The 15916-nt window shown below is 38.9% G+C and overlaps 1 protein-coding gene across 1 annotated transcript in view; it reads right to left on the bottom strand.

The window, feature by feature from the left end:
- Positions 1–3970: 3970 nt before the first annotated feature.
- LOC137633906 (homocysteine-responsive endoplasmic reticulum-resident ubiquitin-like domain member 2 protein) overlaps positions 3971–15916 on the bottom strand; it is a 20997-nt gene continuing 9051 nt past the window's right edge. The window contains 4 exon segments of the mRNA XM_068366145.1: positions 3971–8178; positions 8563–8725; positions 9899–10143; positions 14235–14433. Of these exon segments, the coding sequence (XP_068222246.1) occupies positions 7821–8178; positions 8563–8725; positions 9899–10143; positions 14235–14433 (965 nt within the window). The 3' untranslated portion in view covers positions 3971–7820.

Below are 15916 nucleotides of genomic sequence, written 5' to 3'. Positions count from 1 at the left end.
GTCCCTCAGTCCACATACGACTGACTCTGGACAGTGTCGTAGTGGTCAGATGTCTGAATCGTCAGGGCTCAAGATCCCCCAACTCGACCAAGTGTTGTTGCCCATCTTCCGTCTGGCGGAGAAGAAAAGATCGCACCTCTCAGCAGTTCACCTTCAAGGATTCCGCAACGTGACGGCGGATGCTCTATCCAGAATAGCTCCGATAGAGTCAGAATGGTCCCTAGATGCAGACTCATTCTCCTTCATCTCTCACCAATTCCCGGAACTGCAGATCGACCTCTTCGCAACGAGCGACAACAAGAAACTTCCTCGCTACGTGGCCCCATATGAGGGCCCTCGAGCGGAAGCGGTGGACGCCATGTCTCTGGACTGGAACAGATGGACCAAGATTTACCTGTTCCCTCCACCCAACCTTCTGCTTAAGGTCCTCACCAAGCGGAGATCCTTTCAAGGAATAGCAGCCCTAGTGGCTCCCAAGTGGCCCCGGAACAACTGGTTCCCATTGATCCTGGAATTACAACCGAAGCTAATTCCCATGCCGGACCCAGTTCTGTCCCAACAAGTTCAGAAGTCGACTGTCTTCGCTTCATTAAAGAAAACCCGAGACCTTCATCATGATTTCCTCTCCCTAGTCGTCAAGAAGAGGTTTGGGATTTCGAAAGAAATCTTAGACTTCTTAGAGGAATATGAAACAAAATCTACCAGAAGGCAATATGAGTCATCTTGGAAGAAATGGGTGGCCTTTGTCAAGGCGAGAAATCCTACAGAAATATCGATGGATTTCTGCTTGTCCTTCTTCATTCACCTTCATGGACAAGGCTTAGCGGCCAACACGATTTCCACGTACAAATCAGCCCTGACAAGACCCTTACTATACGGCTTCCAAATAGACCTGTCCAGCGAAATCTTCAACAAGTTGCCAAAGGAATGCGCTAGACTCAGACCTGCAGCCCCTCCGAGACCTATCTCCTGGTCTCTCGGCAAGGTGCTACATTTTGCCTCAGGTTTGAACAATGAGACTTGCCCTCCGAAAGATTTAACTCAGAAAGTGATTTTCTTGTTTGCTTTAGCCTCGGGGCTAGAGTCAGTGAAATTGTGGCATTATCAAGGGAAGAAGGCCAGATTCAGTTCGCAGAAACAGGCGAACTCACCTTCTTTCCTGACCCAACGTTTCTCGCCAAGAACGAGCTACCCACTAAGAGATGGGGTCCCTGGAGAATCTGCCCTCTGAAGAAAGATATCTCCCTGTGTCCAGTGGAGAGTCTAAAGGTCTATCTTCGAAGAACTTCAGACTTCGCTGGAGGACAGCTCTTTAAAGGAAAAACATCGGGTTCCGATTTGTCACTTAAATAACTTAGGGCGAAGATCACCTACTTCATTTGCAGAGTGGATCCTGACAGTACACCCACAGGTCACGATCCCAGGAAAGTCGCCTCTTCCTTGAATTTCTTCCAATCAATGGATTTCGAGAGTCTTCGCTCGTTTACAGGATGGAAGTCATCCAAAGTGTTCTTTAAACACTAGCGAAGCAGGTGCAAGAAATGAAACACTTTGTGGTAGCTGCAGGTAGTGTGCTAAAACCTGCAGCTTAGTGCTGTGAAGAACAGTGAGTTATATGGGACTCTAACTCTAAGGGTAAGGGTGTCTGTGTTGACACTAGTGCGCAACATAGTGAAATTTGTGTTACCATGATGACACTACGGACTGTTCTAATATACTGAGGTGATGTTACATAGACTAATCACTTGTGCCACGTGTTTACAACACAAAGTGTATATAAAGACATTTTCAGAAAGACATTACAATTCCTATGGATTCGACATGTGTGGTGGCAAGTTTCCTTGTCAGGTACCACGATCATTTCTGCCTATGTTCCAAGTCTATGTAACTTATTTGCATCTTTACATTATATTTTATGTACGCTAATTCTCATTTATTGTTAATAAATGAATTTATTGTTTTCGTGCGTCTTATTTCACCCTAACATTATAATAAAATCTGTTTGTGAGTATTATTATCCCTCTACTCTGTATAAGGTACTTGAACAATAGAATTCTATCGTTCCTACGCTTAAACCCATCTAGCCTGGTGTAACTTATTCCAACACATGATACATACTCTATCTATTACCTCGCTCTGGGACCGGCAGGTTCTTCTTGATGCTGGGTGGGTTCCATTTACCATGCAACTTCGAGACTTTCCAGAGTCCAATGGGACTCTTCTCTGCAGGGGGGCAGGAAGCAGTAACATAGTACATGCTCAGCTGAAATGACATATACCGGTAATGTCATAGGTCTCTTAGGTCATAAGACCAAAGGAATGTTGTCTAGAAGTCGAAGGCACTACTGAAGGAAAAAATCCACGGTACATTAATGCTCTGTTACACTTCCATCAGGACGACAAGGCCTGAGCCCAAAAAACGGATTTTGAGCGAAGCGAAAAATCTATTTTTGGGCGAGATAGCCATGTCGTCCAGATGGACCCGCCCTTTGTTCTCTATAAGGCCTTGGCAGGTCCCCTCCCAATCTTACTGTATCTTGGGGGCTGGTCTTAACGCTAAAAGGAATGGAGTTGGCAGGCGGGGATGACGTCAGCAAGATGGCCGACGCATATGACGTCATCCAAGTGCTCATATGAGTAACGGAGGAGGAGAACTTTGTAACGGCTCCTCCTATATCTTGCCACTGATTCCTCCCTCGAAGCGTAAATGCTATGTGGGGTGCAGATAGCTATGTGGCGTGTCAAGAATACGTCCCGTTATGTGATATCCTAAAGGGCAACCTTAAGGGTACTCGCGCCAGAAGTTAGAATTCTGGAAACCTTTAGTTTAATTCTCCGGGAATATCCACTGTAGTCATATATACCCTAAGGAAGCTACTAAAGGAACCTTCCATCAGGACGACATGGGTATCTCACCCAAAAATAGATTTTTCGCTTCGCTCAAAATCCGTTTTTTAGTTTCGAATGGCCAGAATCCGAATAGAAGAGCAGTGTGTACCTCTTGCCAGAACCGTAATAATTATTCTCCATTAGTAGTTACCAGCAGTTGCCAAGATCCTACCTCTATTAAAGGACGAGTGTATTAGTGTAGGAACAACTACAGATTTTTAGTTACTTTCGTAACCTCTGACAGGTTTTTCCTGATTAACGGGAAACTCCTTAGCTTAGTTTTGTCTGAACCCAAACGCTCTTTTCTATAAATCAAAATTTACATCTACTTTCACAATGAAAATCTTACCATACAACTCCAGAATATCCTAGTAATGCTAAGACATACAAGTACGGTACAACGCAGTGTTGCCAAATCTTCAAGATTGAGGGGAAAGAATACACCCATACACACACATAAACTTACATATATGTACAGACACACACACAAACTTACATATAAGCAGACACAAAAATATACATACATATATCTACTAGGTTAGCTTCCACCCCACTTTACGGACCTTCCCAAGGAAAGAAACATTCTCTCCAGCAAGACTTACCTCAACACAGCAGTTTCAACGCGGTCAGTTCTAAATGTACCAGAATTTGTTTAATGGTAAATAGAATAACCTTTGAGCCTCTTATAAGTTTAAAAACAATCAATAGAATTTTGATAAATTATTAACCCTTTTACCCGCAGGCTATTTGGAAATTTCCAACCCTTAACCCCCAGGGGTTTTTCCAAGCATATTTTGCTATATATATTTTTTTTAAATTGCTCTCACAGCCTTAATTTTCATCATAGAGAGGTCAGGTAGGTCTCATTCTTTTGGAAAATGCCTGAAGTTTCTCATAAAGTTATCAAAAATATGCCCAAAAAAAACGTAAATAGTAGTTTTTTGCAAGGACGTATCAGTACGTCCATGGGGGTAAAGGAATGAGTTTTGTGAAACGTACCAGTACGTCCTTTGGGGGTAAAAGGATTAACACAAAGTCTAAAGAATGGTACAATTTTTAGGATCAAGAAAAAATGCCTCAATTCTTTTGAACAATAATAATTCTTTATTCAATCATACCTATCTTATACACAATACATCAATATATAAAAAGGCAAACAATAATATTTAGGTTATATAACTTCATCTGTACACTACACATATTTCACAGAATCCAAACGTCCGCATATGCGTGGAGCGAGGGCAATAATCGCATGATATCGTCACTCTTTGAAGACTCCGTATTACACTCGCCGATGCGTCTTTATATTCAGAAGCGTACGTAATAAGCGGAATTGCAACGTACGCAGTTGTAAGTTTAATCGGTATGTAGTTAGAATGTCGGGTACGAGTACCGAGGTCAACCCTCGTATCCTATTTTAAAATGTTAAGAAGACATTATTGCACATTACTCAGCGTAGGACTTTTTGAACGCCTTGTGATGGTAAAATAATATAGCGAATAGTTGCTTCAAATTGCTGTTTCTTACACTATTCATGCATCAATTTATATTACCCAATAGCAAAAGAATAGACATGAATTATATCTTTTAATCGACCTTGGAATTACCAGACTAACTACGTTAACTTGAAAAGTAAACGTTTATCAAATATAATCTAACCTTGACTCGCACAGCGAAATTACAAGTCTAGAGTACGGCTTCAATCGTACAAACGAACATTACTGAATATCATCGGCCCTAAAATACTTTTTTCTTTGGTACAGCTAATGATAAATTTCCAATACGTCGCTCAATACCCCAAACTGCGTACGTTGCTCGTCCGCTATACCGGCGCACGTACGAATATAAACACGCAGAAAAATAATTTCTCCCAGAAACAAAATAGTTTACCCAAACAAGAACCCAACTGAAAACATGTTTAAGCCATTTTCCTAAACAATCTTGTAAAATCCAAGATTAAAGGTTCTTCTTAAGTAATATGAAAATTAAAACATGTATTAATATACAAAAAAAAAACTGGCCATTTGAAAAAAAACTTAATATTTTGCTGCTCAGTTTGTCCTCAGGAAATAAGACCGGCTTTGGCGCAAAAGGAGCGAGAGCAGCTTAGTCCTCCGTCTCCGAGACGTGGCGTCCGCAATCGCGGATCCCATAAGTGGATTTTTTCGAAGGGAAAAATCCAGATTGTATTTCTTCGATTGGCACGGCGCTGCCATCCCGGGAGTACGTCGATGCGAGGCCGCGCTCAAGACGGTGGAAATGTGCAAGGAAGAAAGTTCTTTGGTTACTCCCCAAGGAGGAACTGATGATAAAACGTATTAATAAATAGTAAATAAATTATTGCTCTCATAATTCATAAACGATTCTGAAAAGATACCCGCCACCATTACCAAAGGGAAACAATTAATCTCGAATCAACGGACGCCCAGGAAAGTAGCCGCGCGCGCCAGACGACGCCATAGCCGCTAGACACTAGATAATAAACGGACCGACTTGGGATCGGCGCTTGCCGAACATTTCCGAGCGGTACGGTAAGGAAACGGTTTTTTTTCTTAACGAGTGGAAAAGACATTACGTACGCTTTATGCATGAATCCATGACCAGCAGAATTAGGTTATCTAAACACAGAAGAACGTGCATCTGCCACTCTCAAGCGAAATCTCTCGTGAACACTCTTCAATCGATTTGCGAAGCGAAACACCTCGGAACCAAAAAAAAAAAAAAAAAAACTTATCAGTTTTAATTTATAATGGGTTTATAAACCTTGCTTTTCTTCTCTCTAGTGGCTATGTAGATATACCGTTTTTAAATTATATAGGTTAGGATAAGGTATTCAATGTTTTATGATTTTAGTGAATTGATGAAAATGTAGCCCTGCCCGACTCTTTAACACGATGGTGTGGTGACAATTTTATAAGCCGTTGAAAGGGAAACAATGAGCTCTTATATGCTCTCAGTAAGTAACCTTCTATTGAAGAATCATGGGAAAATACGTATACATTAGCGACAAAGACGATATATACCAAAGTGTAATCGCTCTAGTTTTATCAATGGAACATGTTAAGTCTGATAGCGAAGTTACGTTTTTGTTCGCTTTTTCGTACTTTACTATACAATGATTTCTCCGAAGGCGAGTTTACGTTCTCTCTTTCGTACTTCTCTAAACAGTGTGATTTTACGAATGGTAGGCTTTCAAATTCTGTCCGAATATTTGAAAATAACAATCTGATTTTACTAATGGTAGGCTTTCAAATTCTGTCCGAACATTCGAAAATAACAATCTGATTTTACCAATAGTACGGTTTCAAATTCTGTCCGAACATTCAAAAATAACAATCTGATTTTACCAATAATACGGTTTCTAATTCTGTCCGAACATTCAAAAATAACAATCTGATTTTACCAATAGTACGGTTTTAAATTCTGTCCGAACATTCAAAAATAACAATCTGATTTTACCAATAATACGGTTTCTAATTCTGTCCGAACATTCAAAAATAACAATCTGATTTTACCAATAGTACGGTTTTAAATTCTGTCCGAACATTCAAAAATAACAATCTGATTTTACCAATAATACGGTTTCTAATTCTGTCCGAACATTCAAAAATAACAATCTGATTTTACCAATAGTATGCTTTCCAATTCTGTCTGAATATTCAAAAATAATTCAGATCGTTTCATACAGATTCACTTCTTGCGAGTCTGTGTACTGTCCGACTGTACGTACAAGGAAAACGTTTTACAAACGACAATGATAGCATTCTTTTTCTCCGCTTCTAGAGGTTTGGCAAAATTTTAACCGAAGTTTACAATTCCCTTTAAATACATCAATCTATTCTGATTATAAGTTTGAACAAACATCAACCACCAAATTAATATCGTTCGATTTGTAATCCTAGAGTCAGGCCGAGGATAGTGACTGTAAAGTCTAGCATTAATTATAGAATCAAGTTTGGAAAAAAAGTGCTAAGTAGAAAAAAACTTAAAACTTCACTCGAAAATAATCTTTACATATAAATATATATAATAAAATATGATATATATATATTTACAAACAAACAAAAGGGGAAAAACCAACTATACTAGTTAATATATTATGGTTATATTACCGTGCGTATTGTCAAACAAGTTCCCTTAAGTATATTTTGATATTTTCTTAAATAAAGACATTCAAAGAATATATTTCCAGTCACCAAGACCCACTTTGATATACTGAAATGTCGGCATAAACAAAATTAAGAGTCGAGGATTTTCCATTTCGTAACGCAAAGAAAACGGGCAAAATGAAAAATTTCATGTCAATATATACCAAAAGTGAATAATTTTTGCCGCTGTAGTTATATTTTGACTAAATTATATATTTCTCTTGCAATCAATTACTTGCAATTATGTTTTTGTAGTTTAAAGAAATTATACAATATCTTATACAAAATAAATTTCCTCTATAGTATCATACAGAAAACAGAAAATTCTTATAAACTTTTTAAAGTCCTTTAAAGAAATCATAAGTATATCCTCTACCAAAAAGATCCCAAAATTTTGAGTTAATTTGAAAAAAAAATATTTTAACGAGGCCTCGAAAATACGTAATTCAATCAAGGCTTTGATAATTTACTTGCAAAGTTTCCTCCCTTAAGAGTTTGTTGTCAGAAGCTTTCCGTAAAGGAACAACATTACGGAACACTCGGATCTTAATCGTCTTTAGACGTAGAATAAGCGCTTCTTCGACGGGTGTCTTCACTTCGTACGAAAGTTATCTCGTCTACGGATGTTACGTAACATTTCTTATAGTCCAGTGTACGGCTATTTCACGTTCTGTAGTCTACGGACACAAGAGCCTTTCCAACGTTCGTCAATACGCCGCGATATCTGCCGGCGCCGTGAGAGTGGCAGAAGCACATGCTCTACATAACAACCCCGGAGTCTCTTTATATGACCTGGGGCTGCTCGGGAATCAGCGAGGTGAAGAACGTCGTCAAGAACGTCCACGAGAGAGCCAGGAGGGACGGCCTCACGTGCAGATCGTCGGCCTCCATTCCTCTGTCGGTCACCTCGGCGCCGCCACCCGCGTTGTTCTCCTGCTGCTGTTCTTCTTGGTTCTCCATCACCAACTGATCCGGAACCTCGTTATTGTTGTTGTTATTGTTGATGTTGTTGTTGCGATCGTCCGGCCCGTCGTCCATCTCGTTTTCGTTGCCCTCGCGGGCTTGCTGCTGCTGTTGCGGGGCCGGCTGGGGCAGCTCTGGGGGTACCCTTCTCGTGGGTCTGAACCAACCTGCTTGGTACCTGCCGAGAAGAACCGACTATAATAATCATCACTTTTACATATAGATTTTCTTGGAGGAGTCTAACACAAGGTATCTACTGTTTTAAGATTATCTTTAATAATAATAATATTTCTTATCTTAAAGCTTACAATCTTCACTGACGAACTTGCGAACTTTATTATTCAAAGACTTTACAAAACGAAATCCGTAAATGCATTGCTGTCAAATTTCTCGTGGAATGAACCTTTATAATTAAACCAAAAATCCTATGTTTATCACCTAATGAGTGTCCAAACTTATATTTTCCTTCAAGATTCTCACCGTTACATACAGGTCTATGTACAGTAGAATTGATAAACAACAAAATTAGCTTTAGGAATCGACAAAGAAAACGGATACTCACAGGTAAAGTAGAAGGGCGATACAGATGACGATCATAAACCTAGAGATGGTCGAATAGAAGTACACTACGGACAGAAGGACAACCATTCGCGACAAGACGTAGATCCAGTCTAGCCAGTCACGCCCCAGCCCTTCGTTTTCGTCGTCGTCTTCAACCTCGCCGCCTGGAACGAGCCACAGAAATTCAATTTAGTATTAGTTGTTGCTGCATTTCTTAACCCTTTTACCCCCAAAGCCATTTGGAACTTTCCAACCCTTAACCCCCAGACGCTTTCTTTTCCAAGCAAATTCTGCAGTATATATTATTTAAATTGCTCTAACAGCCTTAATTTTCATCATAAAGAGGTCAGGTTGGTCTCATTCTTTTGGAAAATGCCTGAAGTTTCTCAAAAATTTATCAAAAATATGCAAAAAAAAATGTGAATAGCAGTTTTTTGCAAGGACATACCGGTACATCCATGGGGGTAAAGGGATGAGTTTTGTAAAACGTACCAGTACGTCCATTAGGGGTAAAAGGGTTAACAAAGTAGTATTGTTGCATTTCTTAGCAGAAAGTGAAAACTGAGATTTAATATTTTTGTATTTCCTAACATAAATTAAGCAAGTTATATTTCTTAGAATTTTTTTGATAGCGTCTTTGTATTTCTTAACGGAAAATGAAAAATAAGAGGGGCAATGTTTTTGTATTTCTCAATAAAAAATGATAGACGAAATTTATAGTTTATCAAATGAAAAAGTAAAAATGTTATTGTATTTGTAAATGAAAAGTGAGAGACAATGTTTTTGTATTTCTCAATAAAGAGTGAAAGACGAAACTTGTTATTTATCAAATGAAAAAGAGTAATGTTATTGTATTTCTAAATGAAAAGTAAAAGAGAATGTTTTTGTATTTCTTAATAAAAAGTGAAAGACGAAATTTACATTGTTTATTCAATGAATCAGTCCAAATGTCATTGTATTTCTAAATGAAAAGTGAAAAAGACAATGTTTTTGTATTTCTTAATAAAAAGTCAAAGACGAAATTTACATTGTTTATTAAATGAGACAGTCCAAATGTTATTGTATTTCTAAATGAAAAGTGAAAGAGACAATGTTTTTGTATTTCTCGACAAAAAGTGAAAGAAGAAACATATTATTTTTCAAATGAAAAAGTAAAAATGTTATTGTACTTCTAAATGGAAAGTGAAATTTCTTACATTGTTTATTAAATGAAACAGTCCAAATGTTATTGTATTTCTAAATGAAAAGTGAAAAAGACAATGTTTTTATATTTCTTAATAAAAACTGAAAGAAACCCTCTTACTCTACATACAAAAAACATATCACAGACGCCATACCTTGAGCATTCATGCGAATCTGAGGTTGCTGTTGTTGTTGTTGCTGCTGCTGCTGCTGCTGGGGATTCGCAGCGCCGTTCTGCTCGCCCGCCAACTGCGCCTGAGGCTGCTGGTCCGCGGGATCCGCGGCCACGGCCGACGGAGTCGCGGCGGCCTGAGCGGCGGGAGAAGACGGGTTCGAGGGCGACGCTGGGATGTGGTGTAGCATCTGTTGGGGCCAGGGCATTCCTCCGCCCATCTGTATGCTGTGTTGGGCGATGCTAGAGTTAATAATCAATCCTTAAAGAACGTACATACAAACTTTTCATCACATAAAGATCGTCCAAAGTCAAAATTCTAACAAAAAATGCAAAGAACCTTCAGGTGCCTTTTCAACATTTGACGTTATTACTTTTTTTAGAATGATTTATTGTTAATTTGTTCTCTTCATTTATTTATTTCCTTTCCTCACTGGGCTATCTTTCCTTGTTAGAGCCCCTGGGCTTATAGCATCTTGCTTTTCCAACTAGGGTTGTAGCTTGGATAATAATAATAATAATAATCTGACAGCAAAATCCCTGATAGAAATATTGCCAGGATCCTCATCTTTTCAATTTCTTAATTCCTCCGACTACATAATTCTACCTCCTCCTATTGGACCATTTCACATACAACTATCATTGTCTCTAAACTACCTTATTGACCTAATTGACTCTGGTGAGCTCACCCATAGCCAAAACGCTGTCAGGCTCATGAATTGCAAACATTCCTGCTGTCAGGTTCACGAGATGCTAACTTTTCCGCCGTCAGGCTTACAAATTGCAAAATTTTTTGCTGTTAAGCTTACAAATTGCTAGCTTTCTTGCTATCAGGCTCACAAATTGCAAAATTTTTTGCTGTTAAGCTTACAAATTGCTAACTTTCTTGCTATCAGGCTCACAAATTGCAAACTTTTCCGCTGTCAAGCTCACAAATTGCAAACTTTCCCGCTGTCAAGCTCACAAATTGCTAACTTTCTTGCTATCAGGATACAAATTGCAAACTTTCCCCGCTGTCAAGCTCACAAATTGCTATCTTTCTTGCTATCAGGATACAAATTGCAAACTTTTCCGCTGTCAAGCTCACAAATTGCAAACTTTTCCGCTATCAAGCTCACAAATTGCAAATTTTTCTGCTGTCAGGCTCACAAATTGCAAACTTTTCCACTGTCAGCCTCACAAATTGCAAACTTTTCCGCTGTCAAGCTCACAAATTGCAAACTTTTCCACTGTCAAGCTCACAAATTGCAAACTTTTCCGCTGTCAGGCTCACAAATTGCAAACTTTTCCGCTGTCAGCCTCACAAATTGCAAACTTTTCCGCTGTCGAGCTCACAAATTGCAAACTTTTCCGCTGTCAAGCTCATAAATTGCAAACTTTTCCGCTGTCAAGCTCACAAATTGCAAACTTTTCCGCTGTCGAGCTCACAAATTGCAAACTTTTCCGCTGTCAAGCTCACACATTGCAAACTTTTACGCTGTCAGGCTCACAAATTGCAAACTTTTCCGCTGTCAAGCTCACAAATTGCAAACTTTTCCGCTGTCAAGCTCACAAATTGCGAACTTTTCCGCTGTCAGGCTCACAAATTGCAAACTTTTTCCGCTGTCAGGCTCACAAATTGCAAACTTTTCTGCCACCAGGCTCAAGAATTACAAATGATTTTACAGTGGGCAATGATTCCGCCTACTCATGTTAAAGCTTTGTAAGGAAACTAAGGAATAATTACGGAAAGAAACTGAAAATATCATTAGAAAGTTAAATGAATTCTCTATATAGTTCATGAACAGATGACCCCCAGAAGCTTAACCCTTTTACCCCCAGGTTATTTGGAACTTTCCAACCCTTAACCCCCAGGGGTTATTTTTCTTTAAGCACATTTTGCAGTATATTTTTTTTAAATTGCTCTAACAGCCTTAATTTTTGTCATAGAGAGGTCAGGTTGGTCTCATTCTCTTGGAAAATGACTGAAGTTTCTCAAAAAATTATCAAAAATATGAAAAAAAAAAAAATGTAAATAGCAGTTTTTTGCAAGGACGTACCGGTACGTCCATGGGGGTAAAGGGATGAGTTTTGTGAAACGTACCAGTACGTCCTTTGGGGGTAAAAGGGTTAAAAAAGTACTATTTGCAAGCCACCCTTCAAAGCTGTGACCTCAATCGTAGGAAGAGAGAATATCTCGGCGAGGGTTCACTTCTCGTGGGAATAGGATAACCTCACAATAGTTTTGACGTCAACAAGGACACTGAAGTCTAGATCTCCTTCTCTCTCCAACATAATAGAGACCCATAAAGGTTAGCTAACGACTAGGTGACTCGCTGCTTACGACGAGACCATTCCGTTACCCCTCTAATTCGTGATTCAAACCTGGGCTCTCCGATGGCCGGCTAAGATCGTTACGACTACACCAAGAAGGTAGAGATAGAGATGGGTTGCGGTACCATATTGCAAATATCCTTGCCTAGCGTTTGAGACCCGCTCAAGCCTGATGATTTCTGAGTGCCTATAACCTCACCATCCTTATAAGCTAGGAATTGGGGGTTTAAGAGAGCCTATACATCTACCTGCTGAGTCATCAGCAGCCATTGCCTGGTCCTCCCTGGTCCTAGCTTGGGCACCAATCATATGTATAAAAGTCAGTCTCTAAGGCATTGTTCAGTTCCTCGTCTATCATTAAACAAAGATGAATGGAAGCTAGATTGGAAAAAGATAAAGAAAACTTAAATTCTGGAGACAGCGGCCTTTGATCTGTGACCAAGTCGTGGAATGATCTTCCTAATCGGGTAGTTGAATCGGTAGAATTTCAAAAGTTCAAACTCGCAGCAAATGTTTTCATGTTCAACGGGTTGACATATGCCCTCTTTCAATGGCATTACCATTTTTCCCTGTTGGAGCCCTTGGGCTTATAGCATCCTGCTTTTCCCAATAGGGTTGTACCTTAGCTAATAATAATAATATACAAATAGCGAGGAAGATCCTATAGAGATTCTACCTTCAGTTCAAGAGATTTACCCATAATATCCATCATTTTCGGACGGCAAATATTTCCAATGGAAAGATTTTTATTCAATACAATAACTTTAATCAATAAACTAGAAATTATGATAAATTTCACTTCATGACTATCTCCATCCAAAGATTCATGCTTGCCGTTGGCTTTTAATCGAATACGACGACCGATAAGCAACTCATTCTGATAAGTTGATGGACTACTGATAAATTTCAAATTACGACAAAGCAGCGATTACCGATATATTCTTCTGTTTTTTCGTAACCTATTTTTCATCGAGTTGAAATTATTACTGCATCGACTTAGCTATGTCAAACAAGTCGTCCCAACGGTATCCCATACTCTTTGAAATGGCGCGAGACCAAGGGGAAATTAAAATGGGACTTGGTTCATACCCCTTTCACCCCCAAAGGACGTACCTGTACGTTCTTGCAAAACACTGTTAATTATATGTTTATACATATTTTTGATCATTTTTATGAGAAACTTCAGGCATTTTCCAAAAGAATGAGACCAACCTGACCTCTCTAGGACAAAAATTAAGCCTGTTAGAGCAATTTAAAAAAAAAATATACTGCATCGAGATTAGACGAGACGTTTCTTCTGAGGTTAACTCTTTTACCCCCCAGGCAATTTGGAAATTTCCAACCCTTAACCCCCCCGCGTTATTTTTTTACAAGCACATTTTGCAGTACTGTACAGTATATTTTTTTTCAAATTGCTGTAACAGCCATAATTTTCGTCATAGAGAGGTCAGGTTGGTCTCATTCTTTTGGAAAATGCCTGTTTCTCAAAAAATTATCAAAAATATGCAACAAAAATTGAAAATAGCAGTTTTTTGCAAGGACGTACCGGTACGTCCACGGGGGTAAAAGGATGAGTTTTGTGAAACGTACCAGTACGTCCATTGGGGGTAAAGGGGTTAACATAAGTTAATCTCTGCAAGTTTCATCACTCTACGATTAAAATTGTGGCCAGGAAGCAGTTCACAAACAAACACATACACACATACAAAAAGGGGGTAAAACATAACCTTCCAAATTCGTTAGCGGAGGTAAAAATTTTATATCTATTATTATAATTGCTAGCTAAGCTACAACCCTAATCGGAAAACGCTTTGAACGGCACGATGTAAACAAGAAAAATTTTATATCTATTATTATTACTAATGCTAGTCAAGCTACAACCACAATCGGAAAACACTTCGAACAGTACGACGTAAACAAGAAAAATTTTATATCTATTATTATTACTACTGCTAGCCAATCTACAACCTTGATCGGAAAACGACGTAAACAAGAACGCTACTTACTACTGCATATAGGCCATGTAGTTCGCATACATTTGTTGCATGGTGGCCATCTGCTGAATGGGGTCTGCCGTCGCCTGCAGGACACTCATCGTCACTTGGGCCTGCGTCGGGTAGCCCGCGGCGGCTTCAATCCCCTGGGGCGTCGCCACCGACGCGGCGTCGTTGCTGCCGACGTTCATGTTTCTTCGTCGAAGGCCTTCTGTCGGGTGGAGATACACGATAGTTATTTGATTCTACAATGCGAATGTTTGGGTTAGGTTTAGATTATACAGAAAGTCTTGAACTTAACCTATTAACTTTAATAGTTGAGGATTTCCCCTACATATCAATTGATTTGCTTTGCAGTATTTCTTATTCAGTCGGGCAAAAGCCAACAATATAAAACTAATTGAGAAAGGAACGGATCGTATCATTGCTGTGTATAAGCGTAGACTAGTAATCATCGGAATATTATACCTTAAAGGGACACTCAGTAGAGCGCAGACCTCCGCCACAGCAGATTATTACTCGACCTTTGACCTTAACATGTATTAACTGGCGTGGATTTTTCATACACTCAAATATGAACCAAGTTTGAAGTCTCTGTGACAATGATGACAAAACTTATGACTGATGAAGTGATATGGACATTTTACTTGACCGAGACCTTGACCTTTGACCTCCAACTTCCAAAATTTAATCATTTCCAGCTTTTCACATACCAGTTAATCCCTGCAAGTTTCATTACCATACGATCAAAATTGTAGCCAGGAAGCCGTTTGCAAACAAACATGCACATATACACACAAACGGGGGTAAAACATAACCTTCTTCCAACTACGTTGGCAGAGGTAAAAATGACTCTCATATAAGCAAAAAGAATAAAAAGATAATATATAAGTTATTCAAAACTATCAGTGGGTTTATACAGCCATTTCCAAGTCTGCAGGACTCATATAGGTATAGACACGTTCTAGACAGATACTTTACACACGGATTTACTGATAATTTCTAAGTCTTATAAAAAAAATATTGACGTAACAATCCAGTTGGCACACATATTCAATGCCTTGATTCTTAAAGTGGCACCCTAGCAGTACCAGCTGAACTCATTTGAGTCCCTTGTTAGGCTGGGAGGAACGTAGAGAGTAGAGGTCCCCTTTTTGTTTTTGTTTCATTTGTTGATGTCGGCTGCCCCCCAAAATTGGGGGAAGTGCCTTGGTATATGTATGTATGCATGTATGAATGCAATGAGCATGTCTTTGTCCACTGCTCTCCTCAGCCATTATGAAAAGCACTTAATGCTTGAGATAATCTTTTCGATATATATATGAATTTTTGTTTAATGTAAATCAATGTCAATGTATACTATACAAACGATATAGTATATTAATTTTTGTTCAATGTAAAACAATGTTAATGTGTACAAAGTTCTAATGTTAGTTTAATCAATTTTGAATAGATATTTATAGAAAAACAGTTAACTAATCGGTCTCATCAATTATCTAATCATTTTTAAATACACCTTGTCAATATCAAAGCTTTTACCTCTTGCCAATTTCATGTTACGTCAAGACTATTCCTTCGAGGCGTTTATCCGGTCATTCTAATTGATCTTCAATGAATAATGATTTATCAGATGCCTTTGGTTGGCAATACGGCCGTTGTCTCGAAGCGGAACTATGATAAGTTTATATAACTAT

This window comes from Palaemon carinicauda, chromosome 43 (genome assembly GCF_036898095.1).
Source record: "Palaemon carinicauda isolate YSFRI2023 chromosome 43, ASM3689809v2, whole genome shotgun sequence".
Classification (NCBI taxonomy): Eukaryota; Metazoa; Arthropoda; class Malacostraca; order Decapoda; family Palaemonidae; genus Palaemon; species Palaemon carinicauda.
This window is presented reverse-complemented; position numbering and strand designations above follow the sequence as displayed.